We start from the raw sequence: 21,669 nt of genomic DNA, 5'->3' as shown, positions 1-21,669 counted from the left end.
GTGATGACGGTAATTAGCTGGCAGGAAAACATGTTACCATGCGATTACAGACATACAGATGACTTTGAGCTCTAACTTCCTTACAGACACGAAAGGCAAAAACCTCATGACTCACAGCAGAGGCATTATTCTCTAACTGTTGTTAAAAATAAGTATACTGGGAAGGCGGCACTGTCATGGATGGTTCTAAACAACCTTTGTCGACAAGGCAATCTCTTAAACTGTAATTAAACTGCAATTATTGCAGTGTGTGCTAATGACCTCTAGTGGGACAATAAGGTACTGCATGTAAACCGATCATAAAATTCGGCCAGTGTTTTTCAACCTTTTCTGGGGCAAGGCACATTTTTCAAACAAAAGTCACATGACACACTACAAACTAAAATGTTAGAAAATGGCACATCACAGCCTAATACAGTTATTGACTACTACGCTCCCAACTGACATGAGTCACGCTGAACAATTACGTTTGGATCTATTTCCCAGTGGTTGAAAATCAGTGAATCAAACAATAGATTGGATATCGGGGACAAAAATACGTAAATATGAAACAAAGTGATCCTGAAACTCTTAAATATCATACAAATAGAGTATTTTCGATAAAAAAAAAGAAAAAAGTAATATATCAAATGCTGATTACACAAAACAGACTTCTGCTTGAAAAGGAACGTTGTGACAGCAACATTTATCAAGTTTATGAAAATAAAAAAATGTGTAATAATTGGTTTAGGGCTATGTATTTGTCATCATTAAACAGTCACATTTTACCAGAGGAGGGGGAAAATTGCTTAATATATGAGCCAAAAACAAACAAACATAACCGTCAACTTCTAAATATGTAATATTTGAGTTATGGTGTTCACAGAAAAAACAAAGAAATGAAAACATAACCGTACTTACCTCACCTACCGAGTCTCACCATTTGCTTGAAGGTCAGAGACTAAGGTCAGTTCCAGCACCAGCCTCTTCCATTCCTCCCCGTTTCTAGCTCTATGTGTGCAAAAAATGAATAAACAACAATAAATAACCTCCTAAGTGAAGAAAATAAACAAGACAGTCAGTAAGTGAAGGAAGAAGTCACAGCAGAACAACAAAAGCAAGATAAAACTCCCTTTAATATGCAATGAATCATTTTCAAGTAACCTTTTTTTTCTAATGTTTGTTGGTAACAAAACAATACTGTATACAAACACAAAATTGCTACATTAATGTAAACGAGATATAAAAATGATCCTTATGGTAGTAAAACAAGTATTTCGCTGCAGAATTCACCTTTTCGTGTGATTTTTGTTTTCCGATCTCCATCAAACTCACGGGTAAAATTAAAAAAAAAATGATAACTTCAAAAAACAATATGGCAACGTAACATTCAAACACCAAATTTTTTTTTGTGTCGTTTTTGTTTGTTATTTTATTCATAACACTCAGATGCTAGTTTTCAGTGGTTTGATGTTTCAATTTACAGGTGGGTGGAGTCTCATGTACACGTCAGCCATGCATTTTTGATTTTGCATTTGTTTACTTGACACACCATTGGATAAGAATGTCCTTCCAGATTCCTCGGTGGTGCTTTTTTATTGTTCTTTTTTTGTGACGGAGAAGAAAAAAAGCCTGATGGTGACCGTCCAGGAGTTTGTCATGCAATCTGACCTTTTCTGTGTGTCGTTTACATCTGTTTGTGTTTGTGTGTAGTAGAAACAATAAGAACAACAACATGAACAGGAACCAAAGAGACTGTACTAACAGACTTAAAAACTGGTGAAGCTGACACACTCAAGGCATTAGTGAGACAGTTTCCGTGCTGGCGTGAGGAGGAGGAGAAGTGGGATTAAAAAACGAGAGATTACCAGGACGTCATTCCAAATTTTAGCCGCAAGTTTCATGAGTTTTCTTTGCAGTGGATGAAGACGCAGAAGAGGAGGTGGTGGAGTAAAAGTCCTGGTGCTTCACTCCATGTGTGAGAAGACTGAAAGGATCTTTCTTTAAAGTGGGAAAAAAGAGCCAGTGTAGGAGATGGACCAACACTGAGGTGACAGACGAGAAATAAGTGCATGTTTTTTGTTTTTTTGTGGTGTTTTTTTTGACAGAACTATGACAGGAATTGAGTGTCTGGATGAGGAGATGAGTCTATGATAAGATGTTGGACATGAACTCGTAGAATCGTTTGGAGTACTGCTCCGGGTTCACCGTCGAGATCTCAGCCCCCGCCTGCGAAATAAACATAAACAAACTTAAAAAAACATTGCGATTTAAAGGGACACTGCATAGTATTTATGGGTTTATATGACCCAAAATCCACTTTGTATACATATTATGTGCTCCTGCATTGTCTAGTCGCTGTATAATAGATTTTGTTTCATTTTCGTATTGTTTCAAAAAGTCATGTAAAATAACATGGTCGCGTGCCGCTGTTGCATTGCCACGACGCCATGTTTCTACGGGAGCCTGTATAGACAAACGCGAGAGAACAAAACGAGCGCCGAGACGAGGCTGAGAGCGGATCTTTTTACGCGTTTATAATGGAGGACCACACGTATTTTACGGTGGATAAAGGAACACCAGTACCTGACCGTACGCCCGCACCACGGAGAAAGACGACGAGGACGACATCTGACCGGCTGAGGATACCGTAGCGCTCAGGGAAGGGAGGGGGTGAGCAGAGGAGCAGTTCGTTGTTGTAAATTTCAGCCTCTCCTCTAGATGTCACTATAAACTACTTACTTCAGCTTTAAATTGATTTTCATCAGCTAAATGATCTTTCAGGAACACAAACCTGACACACAACTGGAAGAAACCTGTCATTTTAGAGCATAATGAATACAATTGAATTCCCATTTTAAATCAATACTGGCAAAAAAGTACAAAAGACATGAAGGAAAATTGGAGCCACAAATCGTTGAACTTGCACTTACCCATCTTATGCAAGCAATTTGGCTTAGCTGTGGGCTTTCATTAAGTTTTCTCCGCTGCTATGCTAAGCTGTAACACAGCGCGGCGCACAAACAGCACACTAGCTAGTGGTTCTCGATAAATTGTCACCGGGCAGCACAGGTGGACTACTTTAGTTCCGTGTTGTAGTTATGTTATTGCATCCTCAAAAAGCGAGACTGAAATTTATGCATGTTTTAAATAAAAGTAACGTTTATAGATTTTTAATTTCTTTCAAAATTCTATTTAAGACCTTTTATGAGATGTTAAGGAGAATTTAAGACATTTTAAGGCCTTAAATTCAAATGATTGGATTTAAGACTTTTTAAGACCCCGCAGACACCCTGCTGGTAGTTGGGAGACGTGATTTTCCTCGTTAGTGAAATCGAACTCGTGTTCACACTCACCCCGTGTTTCACAGTTTTGGCAGCGTGTGCAGCTTTTTTCTTAGCGTCATAGTGCGTGAGGATGTCGATGATGGCCATGAAGTAAACCTCCTTCTTCACAGCACCTGGTAGAACAAAAACATGAGGATTGTCTTTATTTTCACCAGAGGAAACTGTGAGAAAAGGTGCAATGCTGTTATTTCTCTGATGTAGCTTTGGGTCACATTTCCACTTCTATTTACTATTATTTAGGATATTAAGCCTGAACTATTCTACTCTTAAAGTTTCATGACTCCTAACTTTTTGATGAGGACAATTACTCAGATTCAAACTAAGGAAAGATGTAATTGTTGGAATCTAAGAGATATGCTGCACTAACCAACGATTATTTTGATTTTTTGATTTCATGATGAATCAATTAGTTGTTTGGTCCATATAATGTCAGAAAATGTTGATCAGTGTTTCCAAAACTTAGAAATAATGATTTTCTCAAATGTCTTTTCTTTGTCCACAAATGGAAATTATTCAGTTTTAACAATTTCTTATTATTGTTATTTTGTGCAAAGAAAATATTCACATTTGAGAAGCTGAAACCTCTAAGGACTTGTTTTAACCAATGAATCGATTATCCAAAAAGTTGGTGATTGATTAAGAAATCAGTGCAGCCCTAATACAGGGTATCTGCAGGTTTAAGGAAACCAAATTCAACCTTTTTTAATTCAATTTTCAAGGCCAATTTGGTCAAATTTTAGACCTTACATTCACAAACTATGCACATAATTATCAGAGCAGTCGATAAAAAGCCTGAATCCACAATGCATTTTGAAATATAATTCAAAACTATATCAAATAAATTGAATTGCTGATTCATATCGACAATTATTTTTGAAGATCCGTTATCTAGTCATAAAATCCTTAAAATAATATTTTCTGTATCCTCGAGCAAATGTCACAATGCAGACAGGTCATGTGATTAGCTCTCCGTCAGTCAGATGGACGTCAAAAGACAACGCTCACTGTCGTGGCTCTTGATTGCGTAAACGTCCACAGAGGGGTCGAACTCCCCGGGGCCAAAGAACCCCCCACAGTTGAGGGGGTTTCCGGGGCTGTCGGGGGGCGTGCCGAAGGAGCCGGTGAGCACACCTCCACCCATGCCATCGTTTTCATACTCCTCCTCCTCTCCTGCTCCCTCCACGTCCATCTCCTCCTGCTCCGCCCGCTCCACATCATGAATGCCCACCAGGAGACTATAGTCCATGATCTTCAGAGTGGCCAGGAACTGATCAAAAACACATGACATATGAAGGAAACACGGTCAGTCAATTTATATCCAATTTATGTTCATATCTAGTCCTTATCAGGGATGGCAGTTGTCAAATTAAGGGTCATGGTATCTCACGACCTCACTCATGTTCCAGAGAATCGAGATCATTTCCTTAACCTATAATTATTTTTCAACGTTTGATTGATTCCATGTTTCACAGTCAGTCAAGATGTAAAACGTATGAACAGGCTTTATTATATTTGTGATATTTGTTCTAGTGTTTCCATTTTACATTTTAATAGCTTTTTGTGAAGAGCCTTTCTGCTATAATACAGAAATCTTTTTGGATCAAGTGTACATCGATCGAGGGCTGCAACTAATGATTATTATGGACTACTTGTTTGGTCCATAAAATGTTGAAAATGGTTAACCTTCCCTGACCCTCTTTTTGGAGTCCCTGCTTGAAAATTACATGCCCAAACTAAATAGAGTAAATCTCTGCAGTTACAAGCTCTATGTGGATTATCTTGGTATCAACATGAAGATAACACTTGTGAGATTCCACCAGAGGTGTAAGTTTCACTGTAGATGCCACTGTGTCAGAGTAAATGTACATGGAACACAGCATAACTGAAGGATTTTTTTCTCTCGCCTAAAAAAATATTATATATATATATTATAGCAAATATCACCTTTAAAATAAGCAGTAGGAGCTTAAAAACATGTTGCCCTGGTACCGGGGGCAACCGTGAAGAAGAGGTTAATCAATGTTTCCCCAAACCTGGAAATAATGATGTTCTCAAATGTCAAATAAAATAAAATAAAATAAATACATAAATAAATTTGAAAAAAAAAATCATACCGCTCACTCAGTATCAAAATATTTGATTAATTCATTTTGATTAATAACCTGATTTTGTTGCAGCTCCACAGCTATCTATTAGGGATGGGCATTTCAAGCAAAAATACTATTTGATTATTCATGAATTCATCTTCTACCACTTTATCCTCCACTTGCTGGTGCCAATCCCAGCTGACATTCCATCACAGGGCCACAAACGACCATTCGCTCTCACTCTCACAGTCAATTTAGAGTGTCCAATTTACCTAATCCCCAAATCTGCATGTTTTTGGACTGTGGGAGGAAACCGGAGAAGCGTGAGAAAACCCACGCACACACGGGGAGAACATGTAAATTCCACACAGAAAGACCTTTATTTCCAACAGTGTCGCAAACCCAGGTCTTCCTGGTACAAAAGCAAGAGTGCTAACCACTACTACATTTTCAACATTTTATGGACTAGAAAATTCAAAAAACTATGTACTGGCCACCTGGGTGTGACCTTTGTCTTCCACCCTATGTCAGCTGAGATTTGGCACAGCACCCTTAGCAACCCTCATGTAGAGGATAAAGTCTTAGAAGATGAATAGAAGGATACCGTAGAGCAGAGAAATAGAGCTTTGCACCAATATACTTGTCATTACGGTAGCCCTCAGGACTTCTACGGAACCAGAGCAGACTCTACCTGTTAAAGAGACTGAGGTTTTTTAGAGTAGAGTGAACTCCTTAAGACCTTCTACGACTCAGTAGTGGCATCAGCCGTCTTCTATGGAGTGGTCTGCTGGGGCAGTGATATCACAGCTGTGGACAGGAACAGGCTGGACAGACTGATTAAAAAAGCCAGCTCTGTCCTTGGATGTCCCCTTGAGCCAGTGGAGGTGGTGGGAGAGAGGAGAATGGCTATCAAGATATAATCTCTGATGGACAATCTCTCCCACCCCCTGCAGGACACCATCACAGCACTGGGCAGCTGCTTCAGTAACAGACTGAAACATCCTAAATGTCTGAAAGAGCGTTATGCAGGTCATTCCTCCCTGCAGCTGTTAGACTGTACAACAAGCACTGCTCTCAGTAGACCACACATAACCAGGCTCCTCATCCCATGTGCAATATGCTATTATTTTAAGTGCAATATAAACATATAATATCCCATGCTCAATCTCTATCAATAATGTAAATATCTAGTCCATACTGTATTCTGGAAATTGTCTATTATGTACACTATACATTTTATTCTAATTCTTTTTATATAGTCTTAGTGTTAATATCTATTTCTAGTGTACTTTTCTTGTTAATGCATGTTTATTATTTATTATCCTTATCTTCATTGTCTTGCTGCCGTAACGCTGTAAATTTCCCAACTGCGGGACGAATAAAGGATATTATCTTACATTTTTTGACAATTCTACAGCCATAAAATCAAAATAAATCCAGACGGGCCTGAATATCATGATGGTCATAAAATTGTTAAAGAAGCAACTAACCTGGTGAGAGTCAGCAGACGCCTGAACTAAGCAGTGATGACGGCATTTGTAAGAAAATCCTCACGGGTTAAATTGAACATGGAAAGGAAATCTACCTTGTTGCTGAGTTTGTTTCAAAATGTGAGGGAGGTTTAAGTTTAACAAAAGGAGCCAATGTTTGAAATAACAGATGTGATCCAGAGTATTTCATTGTAGGGTGTGTCACACGCGAGGGAAATTGATTTGACATGAAGGGATGTCAGTCTGCGCTTGCTTCTACATGACAACACTAGATATATTCACTACCTCCACGTCCCGTTTTAGCTTCTCCAAAAAGTACTTCTTGTTGTCATCGCCTATCTGCAGCTTCTGGCCTTCATTCAGGAAGTCGTTGTCTTTAAAAGTGGGGAGTTCTTTAGCCTGAGGACAGAGACAGAGACGCAGAGAGACAGAGAGAAGAGCCATGGTTTTAAATATCAACAGAAAAAAACTCTGCTTTTTCCACTTTTCATATCAAGAATCTCAGACTTTAATTAATAAATAATATATGTTTAATAAATTAAACAAAATGCAGACACACACTAGCACTGCAGTTCATAAGTGTCATACTATAAACAGACAGATAAAGAAGGTTTGACCGAGTGCCGAGCTTATAAACTACTCCTTCATTTAGTCGTCATTTGACAGGTTTGCCTCTGAGGTTTTTTGTTCCATCAGCATGTTGTTAGAGCACGGAAATAAAACGTACCTTCTCCTTGTCGCTGGCTTCTCTCGAGACTGTAGAACCCTACAAATGAGGATAAATATAGATTTGAACTGAAGGCAGCTCCAGATACATCAGAGGGATTGTTAAGCATACTGTATTCTTTTGTTTTTTTCTTACACACGGTGTCTTTAACTGTCAGTGTTAGAAATATGATGGGTTTCTCTGGAGAATATCTGGCAGAAAGACATGCAAATACTAGGAAGGGTTGGTTTTTGTTATATTTTTTGTAGAAGGAATAAAGGAGAGCGCAGTATGAATTTTGTATTCACAGCTGCTAGTAAATAATACTCAGCTCAAGTCCAGAATGTTTTTATGCATGAACTGGATTCATATTCTCCAGGAAGTTTTACCAGGAGACTATCAATGTTCCTCTAATTAAAATCTGTTTTCTGTCAGAACAAAATTAATAGTCCTGCAGTGTCGACACGACCCACAATGCAAGCAGACAGTCCACTGATAGAGTCAAGTCTGTTATGTTAGCAGTAACTAGTATTAAACTGTTGAAAACATACAAATTGTATTTGCGCTGCTGTCTTAAGGACTGTGCGATGTGTTCAGTTGTAGATCTTGATTTTTATTTATTTTATTAGTTTTATTATAATTGTATAAAGTGCTTAACAAATTCATTAGACCACCACCTAATTAACCACATTGGTAATTATCAAAATACATGTTTATGTGTCTGTTTCTTCTATGTAACAGCTATTTAACCTGAAATAATATTTGTAATGTTTGTTTTACAAAAAAAAAAACCCTGAAAAAAAATAGTAAAGCACATTATTATTTCTCGATCAAGATGTAAAATTATAGTTATTTACTTCCTGAAGAGAAAAACACAAGTGTTTGGTGTGGTTGAATGTTAAGCCCGATTAACTTCCGACTTCTCAGAGAAGAAGCCCAGTGTGCCGGCTCACATTTGGGTATAAAAAGGGGAATTGCATCATTCTAAAGAAATGAATACAACAATGTGCTGATGTCATGTTCAGACCTAAAAATGATAATGTTTCACTTATTATTACAAGTTATTACATTTTAATAATTTCCTTGCTATGAGGAGCAAAGAAACCACAAAATATTCATAGTTAAGAAGCTGTAAAATTTCATAATTGTTCTAAAAAACACTCAAACTGATTAATCAGTCATCAAAATAGTTGCCGATTAAATTAGCAAACAATTAATAATTGTTGCGGCCCTAAAAATCATTGCTGCTTATTTATACTATTATACACAATATATAACATTTATTTAATTTAATTTACACATTGCTTAATAAAACATTTTCATGTCATTCCTTTGACCGAGGGTTCAGTCATTGGGCGATTGGAGGTGCAATGAAAGATATGTGTGATTATTCATTGGGAAGTTCCATTTGCAGTCAATATCTAAACATGGAGACACAGTTGTAGCTTGTTTTCTTTATTTTGTCCCTCTTAAGACAATTCTGCTCTAATAATGCATCATCAGACGCACACAGCGTACATAAATCTCCATATCCTACCTTCAGGTCATATTTGCGGTGTACAGTGAGACGATGGCTGAATACATTCCGGGTCACCACCATGTACGTCTCCACCCCGTCCACTGTTAGCCTGTACATGCCCAGGAACTGAGGGAGCAGCGTGTTGCCATGACACTCCACTATAAACTGGAGATAATCAGAGAAGGAGGGCACAGAGAGGAACAGGAAGCGTGGGAGTGAGGAATCAAATGTACGGAATGAAAAACTGACTTAGAGTCTGCATTATTATCTACTGCCTGCATCATTTACATGTACGTAGGAGTTCAGATTCAAAGGAAGGAAAACTAATTTCTTCCCCCCAAAAGATTAAACTTTATAAACAGCAAACCTAGACGTAGATTAAATGCTAAATATGACAGCATCAGTACTCAATCTCAGCTTTATTTTAAAAACAACATCATCTTCTCTGTATTTCTGTGGCAGCATTTAGAGCGCCATGTGCTACAGCATTTAGTGTCATTTTGGGGGTTAGGGAAAGGATAAAGGCATTTCTTCAAATGTTGCCATGTTTGTGGAAAACCTTTATTTTCAAATGAAAAAGAAAAAGATCATATGGGGAAAGTTCTGTTTCTGTGTGGATCAGGTCAAAGACAGATGTAACTGCACTACAGACTCTACCTGGTGATATTTCTTTAAGATGTTGTGCATCTCAGCGATGTCCTCACTGGACACGGTTTTTATTACGAAGCGATGGTCGTAGCTGGACAGGAAGCGGTTGCCGAAGCGACCCTGGGAGTCGCTGTTGAGTGGGGCGCTCCTCGTCAGAGAGTTCTGACAAAGAGACAAAGAGATCCTGACAAGTTCTTACACCAAAGTGCCCCGAGAGCTAGTGAGTGTTAGTGTGACAGTGTTTCACCTGGTAGTCCTGGTCATCGATGCAGAACCTCTCCCTCAGGTTTCTGAACACCATGGGACAGTACTCTTTGAACTTAAAGCGACTAGGCAGGTTTTCTCTAACAGGGAGAAAAAACATACAGCAAACACAGAGTCAACTTTAGTGAAAACAAGGAAGAAAACTAATTGCTGATTTTATTTCTGCTTTTCTTTTGACTGTTCACAAACAGAGTTGACATTTACAGATTCAGATCAGTCAATTTTCCATGTACTTTTAACCTTATTCAGTTTAACTGTGACTAGGGAAGACTCTATATCACGATACTGATACCAGTATCACAACCTTGAGTATCTACTGATGCAGTCTGATCAGTCATTTTATACCTTTTAATCTAAAAGTGGTTAACATTTATCAAAAAAAAGACATAATTGTGTAGTAATTGGCCCAAATGATTAATCATTCTACCTCTAGTCATCATTTCCAACGGTCAGTTTTTGTCCCTCCAGTAATAAATACAGCGTTGGTGTATTCAAATGAAAATGGAAACAGCTGCTTTATCCAAACTTCTCTAAAACCCCAGACTAGTGTGGATGACGGGCATATGTGGAGCAGAATGTATGCATTTTTGAATAAAAACTCCTCTACTTAACTCTACCTGTCAAGTGTAAAGAAATCACCTCCACTCTGCTTTGGTCCTGTATTGTCTGCTATTCTGTTCTAGGATGGTGATTTGAATTGCAAAGCTGCTCAGTTTAGTGCTCAGTGAACCTTTAACAACAATCTTTGTTTGTGAATGCAACCTGACCCCACACAGTGCTACACAGGGCTCTACAATGCAGAAAAATTTTCTCAGGTCACACTAGTGCGACTATTGGCGCTTTTCCATCTTACAGTTGTAGTTCTACTCGGTTTAGTATCAGGCACCTCAATGTGGGCGGGACCACCACAGCACCGCAGAACTGCTGTGACTTCTTTTTATATGCGACACAATCTAGTGACAGTCCAAGCAGGTTTTTTTTCAGTGAATCATAAGAATCAGTCCATTAAAAAGATTTGTTCACAAAATCATTCAGACTCCATCTGACACACTGAACTGAAATACGTCTGAACGGGTCGTGATTCAGCTCACGAGCGTCGGAAATCTCCTTGCTAAATGTTGGAAATGAACGCACACGTTTTAACTGATTTAACAATTTAAGAGCTTGCCTGGAATCACTCATGGAAAAGCAAAAAAAGGTGGCGTTAAATGCGACGCGTAGAAAGACTTGGCTGCACCAGTGCAAACAATGCAAAAAGTAAATCTGGAGCCCTGAACTACTTCCATTGTTGCATCACTTATGGCCCTTTTCAACTATAGTCCCAGCTCGCCTCACCTCGGTACGGCACGACACAACACGGTTTAGGTTGCATCTCCACTACAAAATAGAACCTACTCAACGTGGCCGTCACTAGAATCAGTTAATAAAAAATATTTGTTCAGTACATCCATGACCCGAGTCTCTGGACTGAAATACAGCAGCAATGTGATGCCGGTCGCGGACCAGACTCCTCTGTTAAGACTCCTTAGTTTGTGATGCAGCTCGCCGCTCGCCAGAGCAGGTACTAAAATAAAGTACCTAGTACCAGGTACTATTCTAGTGGAAACGCACCGGTGGAAACACGCCAATAGTTTCTGAAGATGGGTCAGCTGCACACTCATGCTTCAAATCTCCTGTTCTGCCACATACCAAAGGTTTTCTACTCATGGATTCACATCTGGTAATGAGAGAGAGGTCACTCAAGTTCACTGAACTTTAATAAGGCTCTAATGAATTATTTTTTAAAGCCCACACCTACTGTCTTGGGACTGTTCTTACTGTTTCACATAACACAATCCAGATTGGTCCAGGCGTTTCCATCCTAGGGTTCAGATATCCCCAAAGGACCACACACTAAACCCCAAGGGTTGGAAAACACTTACTTGGACAAGGAATGAGTAAATCAATTTATGTAAAATAAATACTAAACGTTTTTTTTTAAATACCCCCTAAAGGGAAGGGAAAAACATTGAGGTGTGAAGGGCCAAAGACATCGAGAACATTTGATTTACTACCTTGCATCGTAGAATTCCTGTAATTTTTATGACAAATATAAGTGAATATAAGGGTCCCTGAATTAACTTTTTTTTCTCGCTTCTGTTGATTGTTTTGTGCTGCTTTTAACCAGCCAATAAATGTGTTATTTTCAATCTAAGACTCATTAAACTGACACATAAACTTGTAGGGAATAAACCCCGCAAACTACAGGCAGAAACAGACGCTATCATACAGTAACCTATCCCACTGTTATCAGTTCTACTGGTTTTGTTCAAGTTTCATTAGAGTGTGCTGACATATGGATGGTTAAGCGAGAACAACAAAACACAGACACATTACAAACTAAATAAACTGTGAAAATAGAATAGCGTTAAATGACTGTAACCACCAGATCTGGAACATAGATGGTGTAACAGCCACAGTCTGCGTTATAACAGAAACATTGTGGGATTGACAGGAGTAGTTTGAACTCAGGTGGTGGGGATGAACTTTTTATTTACACTTGGATTACAGATTTAACAGCCTGCGCTGACAGTGTGTAAGCTGTGATGTACCTACTTGTTAAATAGGTGGTTGTCCACTTTGATCTTACTGTAGGCTTTAAAGTCATCTGGCATCAGCATTACTGGTACAGGCACATTACTTAACTCGTTAATCTGGAGGAGAGAAGTGAGAAAGAGATGGATGAGACAAGAGCCTGAAGGAGAGAGGAAACATATTCATGATAGACAGCCAGACAACTTCATCAGTAAGGAAAGATAAGAAATCAAAGCGAAAACAAAAATCCACTCCAGTGCTATGCAGTTTCAGTCTTACAAATCAAGAGTTCCCTCAAACATTATACAGTTTAAGTCTAATTAAAACATTATGAGCAAGCATTTTTAATTGGTCCCAACAACCTGTAACACACCCTCAATCTGCAAAAAAAATCTGCGCCAGTGTTCACTAGCAGCAAACATTAACTTTCAGACCACAGAACAAGGCTACACTTTCTCCTGCTGCTGCTGCCAACAGCCTCAGATGCTGATCTTGTCAGCTGTAGAAAATTATTTATTTTGTCCTGTATACGTCTTTCTTTAATGTGAGTCAAATTCCTTGTATGCGAGCACTCAAACTTGGCCAGTAAAGCCAATTCTGTCTCTGAGACACATCATCCAGAGCAAAACCTCAGAGTGATACACTTCAACTATTACTTCAATTATTTATTATTACTTTGATTGCTTTTGTTATCAATTAATCTAATATTTTCTCAATTAATTTCGTCTTTATTCAGGTCTGTAAAATGTCAAAATATCTTGATCTGTGTCCCCAAACCACAAAATGACGATGTTCTCCCATGTCTTGTTTTGTCCAAAAACGAGTGATGCACACAATATCCACCAATATTTGCTTTTAAATCTATCATCGGATATCAGTAAACATACCAAGATCCCAATTAGGGATGCACCGAAATGAAAATTGTTGACCAAAACCGAAAACCAAAAATCTGGAAAAACTTGGCCGAAAACCAAAACTATTATGCCAATTCTGTACCATTGTTTTTTAATCTAATTTTGTTGTTATGGCTGGCACTGTGTGTACCTTCCTCACTGAAGTCAAGGCATTGCAATTGTATAATTGATTAATATTAATGCTTCAAAGAATAAATTAATTTAGAATCTATGAAAGTATTTAGGAGGATCTCGATGAACATATCAGACAACGACGGTGCATGTCCTTCATCTGTTGCAGCCAGACTAGCTTTTTTTTCTGTGCACTGCTCCTGCGCTGCACGCTTCTCCCTCTCCTGGTGGGCTCTATCCAACGAGGCATGGATAATTTCTCAACGCGCTGTTTTATCCCCACATCCAAGTAATGTTCTTTATGACGAGGATTGAGTACAGTCGCGATGAAGTTCAGGGGACCCAAGTAGATCTTAGTAAAACATCTTGACAGACTTGTTTTCACTCCATGGTCTCAACCTCTTTGTGTAGAAGATGCTTTAGTGCTGCAATTAAGGGAACGTCTGCCACAGATGCATCAGATGAGCTGATCCCTTTAGTCAATTGCTCAAAGGGGGCGAGAAGAGAGAATATGACACTGGTGTGAAGTGAATTTCCGCTCTTGCGCAAAGAGACTTTCCAATATGTAATAGGTGCCGTTCCACAGTGTACTCACATCTTGTTGAAACCGTTATATTGGTGTTTTAAAATGATCTTGGACAGACTAAGCGGGAATAGACAGGCACGTGCTGGACACAGTTTTTGCATCGGCCGAAATGTTTCAGTAGGCAAATTTTCGCTGCATCTCTACCCCTGATATGACTACTGACTAAAACAGTAGGCAGAATAGGCTGCTACGTCCTTGACTTCTATGCTTGAGCTTACCTTACCAACAACTTTTTGTTTAGTTATTTTGCAAAATGAACAAAATGTATATCAGCATAATATCTGCTGTGATGTGGGCTGCAATGATTATTCGATTACTAAATTAATTGTCAATTATTTTGATAGGCCCTAGACTTGAGTATGCAAAATATTGTTAAAGCTCCCACAGAGTGGTCCTATCACACATATATGTGAGTTATGGAGGTCTACTTACAAACATTAACTTGTTTTTATGGTCAAAAAACTCCTAGTTGCTGTAAATGAGCCGCGCTGTTTCAGACTGAAACCTCACCCCCAGAAGACAGACGGTGTTGTGATTGGCCAGCCAGCGAGAGCTTTCCCAACTGTCCTTTGATTGGCCAATACCTGGAAGTGACGTAATCGGCACACCAGCTCTCAGAAGCGCAGCGCCCCCTCTGGAATGGTGGATGTGCTGCTACTCATTATCAAAACATTGTTTTACCAATGTTTAAAAATAGCTTCGTCACGAGTCCCCCGTGCCCGGAGTAGTAGGATCCCCTAGTTGGAAGAAATGCCGTTTACGTAACCGGACCGGGTTTTCTCAGAGATCTCGCTGAGCCCGAGATTACAATACATCAAATCGTTCTCAGCAGTGGCTGAACTGTTTGTTTTTGAACCTTCAGTGCTTCATATGAGGTAATGGCGCAGATACACACCAAAAAAACAGCGTTATTTGGCACTTGCATTCTATGGGAGCTTTAATGTCGCAACAGAATTTAGTAATGGTTTAATCGAATAACCATTGCATTCCAGGTGGGAAATAAGGCTAACAAAGTAGACAAAGAGACACGCTGGAGAGAAAGTTGTGTCAAACACCCTTTATGAAGAAAGGAAAAACATAGATGCTGTAAATAAGGAAATATTCTGTAGTGGCTGCATGTAATATCTCTCATATCTGCATGTCTCATTATCTTCCAATTTTAACAGATAAAAAAGCAACAAAGATTGTATTTCTGATTGTCAGTGACAACAATACATGCTCCAATCCACAGATATACTGTAGTTTGTTGTTTGTTTTAATCACATGATGACTCAGTCAGTGAAAGAGCAGAGGCAGCACAGTAAAAATAAAATACAAACACTCCCTAAACGTGAAGCTCTGAGCAGCCAATTATTTGTTGACAGAAATCAGACTGGTTTCTGGCAGAACCGCATCAAACAGGAAGTAAGCTGCATATCACCTTGACACCAAGAGACACAGTGAAGGAGTGAAGTTCCCCAGCAGCATCACAGCCGAGACATGATTAAAAATGCACACAGTTTCTGACGGGAAGAAGAGCTGCTTTGATGAGAAGTCTGTTTGAGATCTTAAATCAGCTTCCACCCACAACTCAAATCACCAGGCCTGTGTGCTGCTGCACCCACACACCCACTGTCAAAGTTCACCCACTGAATACTGGTGATGCTACACTGATGAGAACCACATCAGCAGCTCCTTCATTAGTCCCATGGCTGTGTGCATTTTAATGACCACACCTTTTTATTTAACAAGATGCTGGTACTGACGAGGATTCATGGTGGTGGTTTGATACAAACACACACAGCTTCGACCAGAGACATTTCCTGCTTCCTCTGTGTGTTTGTGTGCACTAATTTTTTCGTGGTATAAAGACTGCACTTCAGGCCCAGTCATTTCTTAGGCTCTGGTAAAGATCGGAGGAAAGATGTGAATCCTGATTCCTGTTCCCGTTTTAGTTGGAAGTCAGAATTTCCAAGTTGAGGTACTGTTCCTTCCAACGCCCCTCAAAACAGATCCAACTGAGCAAGTCAGACTTTTAAGATTTGTTACAGTAACGTGTGATTGTTAACAAGCCAACAATACAGGTTTACTCTGACGCAGGAATCTACACAACCATGTCTTCAGACCAGGCACAGTAGTCTATGTTATAACATTTTATACAAATGTGATTGCAGTGTTTTATTGTTCACTAGATTAGAATCAAAAACAAACCCAGAAAAGATGCCGTAAAGTAGAATGTTGAAGTTCTATTTATGGCACGGACCAGAAACATAGTGCAAATTGAGGCATTGCAGATCTGCCCAGGCTTCGACAGAGGTGCCATCCACCCTGTTGTAAGTTGATGTACCATCAAAATAATCATGGAGACATTATTTGAAGGTTGAAATCCTACATTGCTTCGCTTTAAAAACGTTACTGTTAATTACACTGCTGTCTTATTAGTTTCACCTTAAGTCTGCCATGTGCATACATCGTCGTCTTTCTACTTGAAGGTTGTGGGTACAATTATCGACCGTTAGTCTAGTCTTCTTGGTCAAGACACTTAAAGGTGAAGTAAGTAGTTTATAGTGCCATCTAGAGGAGAGGCTGAAATTTACAACAAAGAACTGCTCCTCTGCTCACCCCCTCCCTTCCCTGAGCGCTACGGTATCCGCAGCCGGTCAAATGTCGTCCTCGTCGTCTTTCTCCGTGTCAGCAGATGAGGTTCGTGAGGCGAGGGAGAGGGTAAGCTACCGTGGCCGTAGCAGACGAAGCGGAGAAAGTGGAGGCAGGACTTCCGCTACAAGTAAAGAGACGCTTGATTTGTTCCCCCGCGTTTGTCCTTACAGGCTCCGGTAGAAACATGACGTCTCGCTGCTAACAGTGGCAATGCAACCGCGGCCCGCGACCATGTTATTTTACATGACTTTTTGAAACACTACGAAAATGAAACAAAAACTATTATACAGCGACTAGACAATGCAGGAGCACATAATATGTATAAAAAAGTGGATTTTGGGTTATATAAACCCATAAATACTACACAGTGTCCCTTTAACCCCATCAAAACTTGAAAAGTGCTATATAAATACAAACCATTTACCATAGTACTGTTCAATTTTAAATCCATGGACATGTAGCTACACCGTTTATTTATGCAAAATACCATGCAAGGCCTTGTTATCGCCTGGTATTGCCAACAATGACTACATGGGCTGCGGTCCCCTCAGAGGTAACGTGGACAAAGGTCCAACTTTCCAACCTCCAATGTAAATGGAACGCTCTATCAGTATCTGACCATACAGCAAGAAAACAGGACTTGGGACTGCAACAGAGAGTTGGAAACTGTACATTGTATTGTCATGAACAAGAATGGGACATGAGAGTGAGGAGAAGAAAAGGATTAGAACTGTGATGAGAGCTTTGGGCAGTGGTTTGGGGCCAGCGGTGGGGGGGGGGGTCTCAGTGCTGCAGCCTGACAGACATTAATTGAAGAAGAAGAAGAAGAGGGCAGCATTACACCTCTGTGTACAACCTGCCAGAAATTATTAATAGACGAAGAAGAACTACACTATGTACCTTACGTGACCTGGAGGAACCAAGAGTAAGGGACCAGGGAACAAATTACACCATGCTGTATCAAGTGAGCTACGATGCAACACCAGCTGCTCTTAATTTTGGAGTCAATTAAAAAAAGTTCCCAACTCTTTGCCTCACTTGAGAAGCTGCTTTTCACACATCGATCAAACTGCGAAAGACTGAAACAGCACAAGGTGTATTGCACATGAGGCATAAACACTTCATCCATCTTTGCGGTGCAGAGTCTGCCCTCCACTGATCTTTTCATAGCAAAAGTCAGTCGCAGCCAAAAGTGAATGTGATATATTTTCTGTTCTATTTATAATAGAATGGTGTGATGGAATAAGCGGCAACTATTGGATGGATGTACCGAGCACAGGAGATACAGACAGAAGTTCAGAACAGGTTTATTTTAGGGATGGGAATATTTAACAATTCGTACCGATGTATGACCATGCACGGCCTCAATGTGAGTGAATCAATGAAGTGGCTCTGCATTAATACGATTCTGGAAGGAAATCAAACATTTGTTGGTTATTTCATCTTTGCATCAACAAAATGTTGACAAAAAGCAATGTGTGCAACCACTTTGGAATAAAAACCGCTTGGTTTTCATAACTTTAACCAAGTTTCTACAGCAGCTCCAAAGGTGTGTTTTCGCATTTTGAGGGAGGTTACTACGCAAGCGAAGAAGAACAACATAATTTTTTGGTATGCGGAGGCCACTGTTGTTCCTTGACTTATCTGGGAAAGGAAGGGGTCAACGAAGAAGTACACTACCAGTAAAAAGTTAAATGAATCAGAAATACAATCTATAGATTGTTAATGTGGTAAACTACTTTTCTAGCTGCAAACGTCTGGTTATTCATGGAATATGTACATAGGTGTATAGAGGCCCATTTCTGGCAACCATCTCTCCAGTGTTCTAATGGTATATTGTGTTTGCTAATCGTGTTAGAAGGCTATTGGATGATTAGAAAACCCTTGTGCAATTATGTTAGCACAGCTGAAAACAGTTTGAAGGGCAAAAATCATTATATCTAATCTTGTCAATGTCTTGACTATGTTTTCTATTCATTTTGCAACCCTTTGATGAATAAAAGTGTGACTTTTAATGGAAAACACAAAAAGTAGTGTACTCCATTTATTGCAATTTGCAGTCACACCATTACACACAGGACCTTGAAAATATCATGACCGTGACACTGTTATTTGTTTACCACAGCATGTGACAAAGGCTGCAGCAACTTATCAACTAATCGGTTACTTAATTAAGCACGAATCATTAAAACTGATTAATTGTGGTTTTGTGGACCAAACAGAAGAACATCATCATTTTGATGTTCAGTCGGAAAACACCTATCAAAATCTTTTTTACATTTTCTGACTATTTGTGGACCAAACAACTTATTGATTAAATGAAAACAAACTATAGTTATGGGGTTTTTCACTATACAGTTCTAGTATGACTGGGCTCCACTCGGCTCAACTCTGTTTTTTTGGGACGGAACAATGATGAACTGTAGATCAGTTGAAAAGACTTAAAAATCCTGAAAACATGCGTTAATCTCCAACATTTAACTCTACAATTTCTAAAATCTCTATATTTAACAGAGGAGCCTGGTGTACTGTATTTAGTGACAGCACTGTCGAAAAGCTGGAGATCGTGACCCGAATCATAACCCATTCAGTTGAATTCCAGTTCAGTGACTTGTCAGACGGAGTCCAGTCATGCAGGAAGTACTGAACATTTCGTTGAACAAGTCTTTTTAATGAACTGATTCTATAAAAATGCTTTACATGTCACAGCAGTTTCATGCAGCCATGCTATGGCGACCACGTCTGATACCAAACCGAGTCGAGCCGAGCTAGAACTGTACAGTGGAAAAGCGCCATTATTTGTAGCCCTACATGCGACAACTAATACTAGCTTAAATGGGTTTCTATTTGTGAGCAGGTATGAAAGACCTTATTTTGAAAGGTAAAGTAATTTCTTTTTTATAGTTATATTATTATTATAATTTATTTTTAGTAGGCGGACCACACAGTTGATGTAGTGGTTAGCACTCTTGCCTTTGCAGCAAGGAGGTTTGAGCCCCGGTTGGAACAAGGGCCTTCTCCTCCTCTGCATGGAGTTTGCATAGATGGATTTTTAGGGGGTCGTACCTATGTTCCCCGGGTCCTATGTTCCCCGTCTTTCCCAAAAAAGGTCCACTTTGTATGTGACAGGGGAACATAGGACCCTTTTTTTGAAAAAGGGTAGGGTTAAGATTAGGGTTAGAGAAAGGGTCCTATGTTACCCGGTCACATACAAAGCGGGGAAGATAGACCCCGGGGAACATAGGTACGGTCCTGATTTTTAGTAGGTCACATGTCTGGAATTCATCAGATAAATAAATAACCAGACTTCTTACACTGCAGTTGCATCGTCCAGCTGAACTGCAGTTAAATGGAGTTGAATCACACTGCATTGAGAATGGCATAGTACCATGTAACATTTGAAGTTATAAATGTAGGTTTAATACATTGAATTGCTTACGAGATACGTATTGTGTTGACCTCTCACCAGAGATGCTCAATTGGATCTGACAGTGTATCGAGATACTTATCGAATAGACGTCATATTTTGAAAGAAAGATGCCCAACCCTAGTGTATTTAAAACAACAATCGGGCTGCTGCTGCTGCTGCTGCTGCAGCTGAGGAGCTGAAAATCAGTGTAACCTGCTGCTCCGGCTGCCTGCCTGTCACACCCCTCCCACTCCATGCCTGCACAAAGTGTTCAACAGCAGCAGAAGCAGAAGCTCAGTGGTCTTCGCCATTCGTGATTTATGACTGCAGCCGGATGTCGCAAAGAGCTTAAAGTAACACACCAGCACGAACATGCACATTTTACTGATAATGCAATAAGAGCTGCAGATAGTTTTTTAAAGAATCTCTGTCTGCAGAACAACCACTGCACACCGCGGCTAGCAGCAGCAGCAGCAGCAGCGGCGGCGGCGGCGGCTATAAACTGCAACGCAGTCAGCCAGCACGTTTCTGACCAAACACACAACTAAACAGTTAAAGAATGTACGCGAAGTGGAATCATTACGACTGGAAGCATCGAAGCAAGCTTGACAGCTGGCTAACAAGCTAGCGGGCTAGCTAAAAAAAATCAAAACAGCAGCATAAACAAACCGCCCGCCAAGAGGTAACCAGACATTTGAGGATGAACTTACCGTGTGGTTGACACCCCACATTAAAACGCTGAGAATGGGCTCGCTGGCGCGAAACAATTTCACTTTCTGTCCTATAAAATGCTTCTTTTTCGTCTTGGTTTTGCTAGCGCTGACAGGCGCCGCTGCGCTGGTGCAGTTGGATGACATGTCTCCGGCTGGGAATTCGGGGTTCCTCGCCTCACTGTCGTTCACAGTCTCTACCGCAACAACAACAACAAAAATCGTAAAATTAAGAAGGGTTTAAAAATCTATAAGTGCATCGTGCCCGTCGTTGGACTCGCAGTGAGTCTCTAGGGGGGAGGATAAGTGTCTTTGCCCGGGGAGTCAGCGGTAGAGCATTTTGCGCCGTCACCACCCTTCCTCCTCCCGAGCAGGCCGCGGTGGAGTCCAGGCAGCAGCTAGCCAGCCATCAGGCTACAGCGCAACCTCTCACTAAAAACAAAAAAATAAATTATTATTTAAAAAAAGAAAAAAAAATGTTTGCACGGAGCCGTGAACTCTCGCCGTTCAGCGCCCCCACTTTCCCAGAAGCGTCTGCGACCCAGAGCTGCTGTAAAGCACTTTTACTTAGAGGAGAGTGACCCCGTCATGATGCGCCTCAGATTGTTGTCAGTCACCAACCAGCGCAACGTTCAGGGGGTCTCCTCAAGATGGCGTCCGAGCTGCAGTCCACAGGCAACAGCGACAT

At 40.1% G+C, this 21,669-nt stretch overlaps 1 protein-coding gene across 1 annotated transcript; it reads right to left on the bottom strand.

Annotated features, from left to right (window-relative positions):
* Window positions 1-1,097: 1,097 nt before the first annotated feature.
* LOC310941184 (phosphatidylinositol 5-phosphate 4-kinase type-2 beta) lies at window positions 1,098-21,571 on the bottom strand. Its single transcript, XM_083906309.1, has 10 exons — window positions 20,982-21,571; window positions 12,636-12,733; window positions 10,024-10,120; window positions 9,786-9,938; window positions 9,147-9,293; window positions 7,631-7,669; window positions 7,189-7,302; window positions 4,332-4,593; window positions 3,336-3,439; window positions 1,098-2,208 (listed from the first exon to the last, which is right to left on the bottom strand). Exons 1-10 carry the CDS (start codon window positions 21,126-21,128, stop codon window positions 2,128-2,130), a joined length of 1,242 nt encoding a protein of 413 aa, XP_083762435.1. The 5' UTR covers window positions 21,129-21,571; the 3' UTR covers window positions 1,098-2,127.
* Between the last annotated feature and the right edge of the window lie 98 nt (window positions 21,572-21,669).

Source organism: Microchirus variegatus, assembly GCF_963457635.1.
Source record: "Microchirus variegatus genome assembly, chromosome: 19".
Classification (NCBI taxonomy): Eukaryota; Metazoa; Chordata; class Actinopteri; order Pleuronectiformes; family Soleidae; genus Microchirus; species Microchirus variegatus.
Note: the sequence above shows the minus strand (reverse complement) of the source record. Positions and strands in the feature narration are given on the sequence as shown.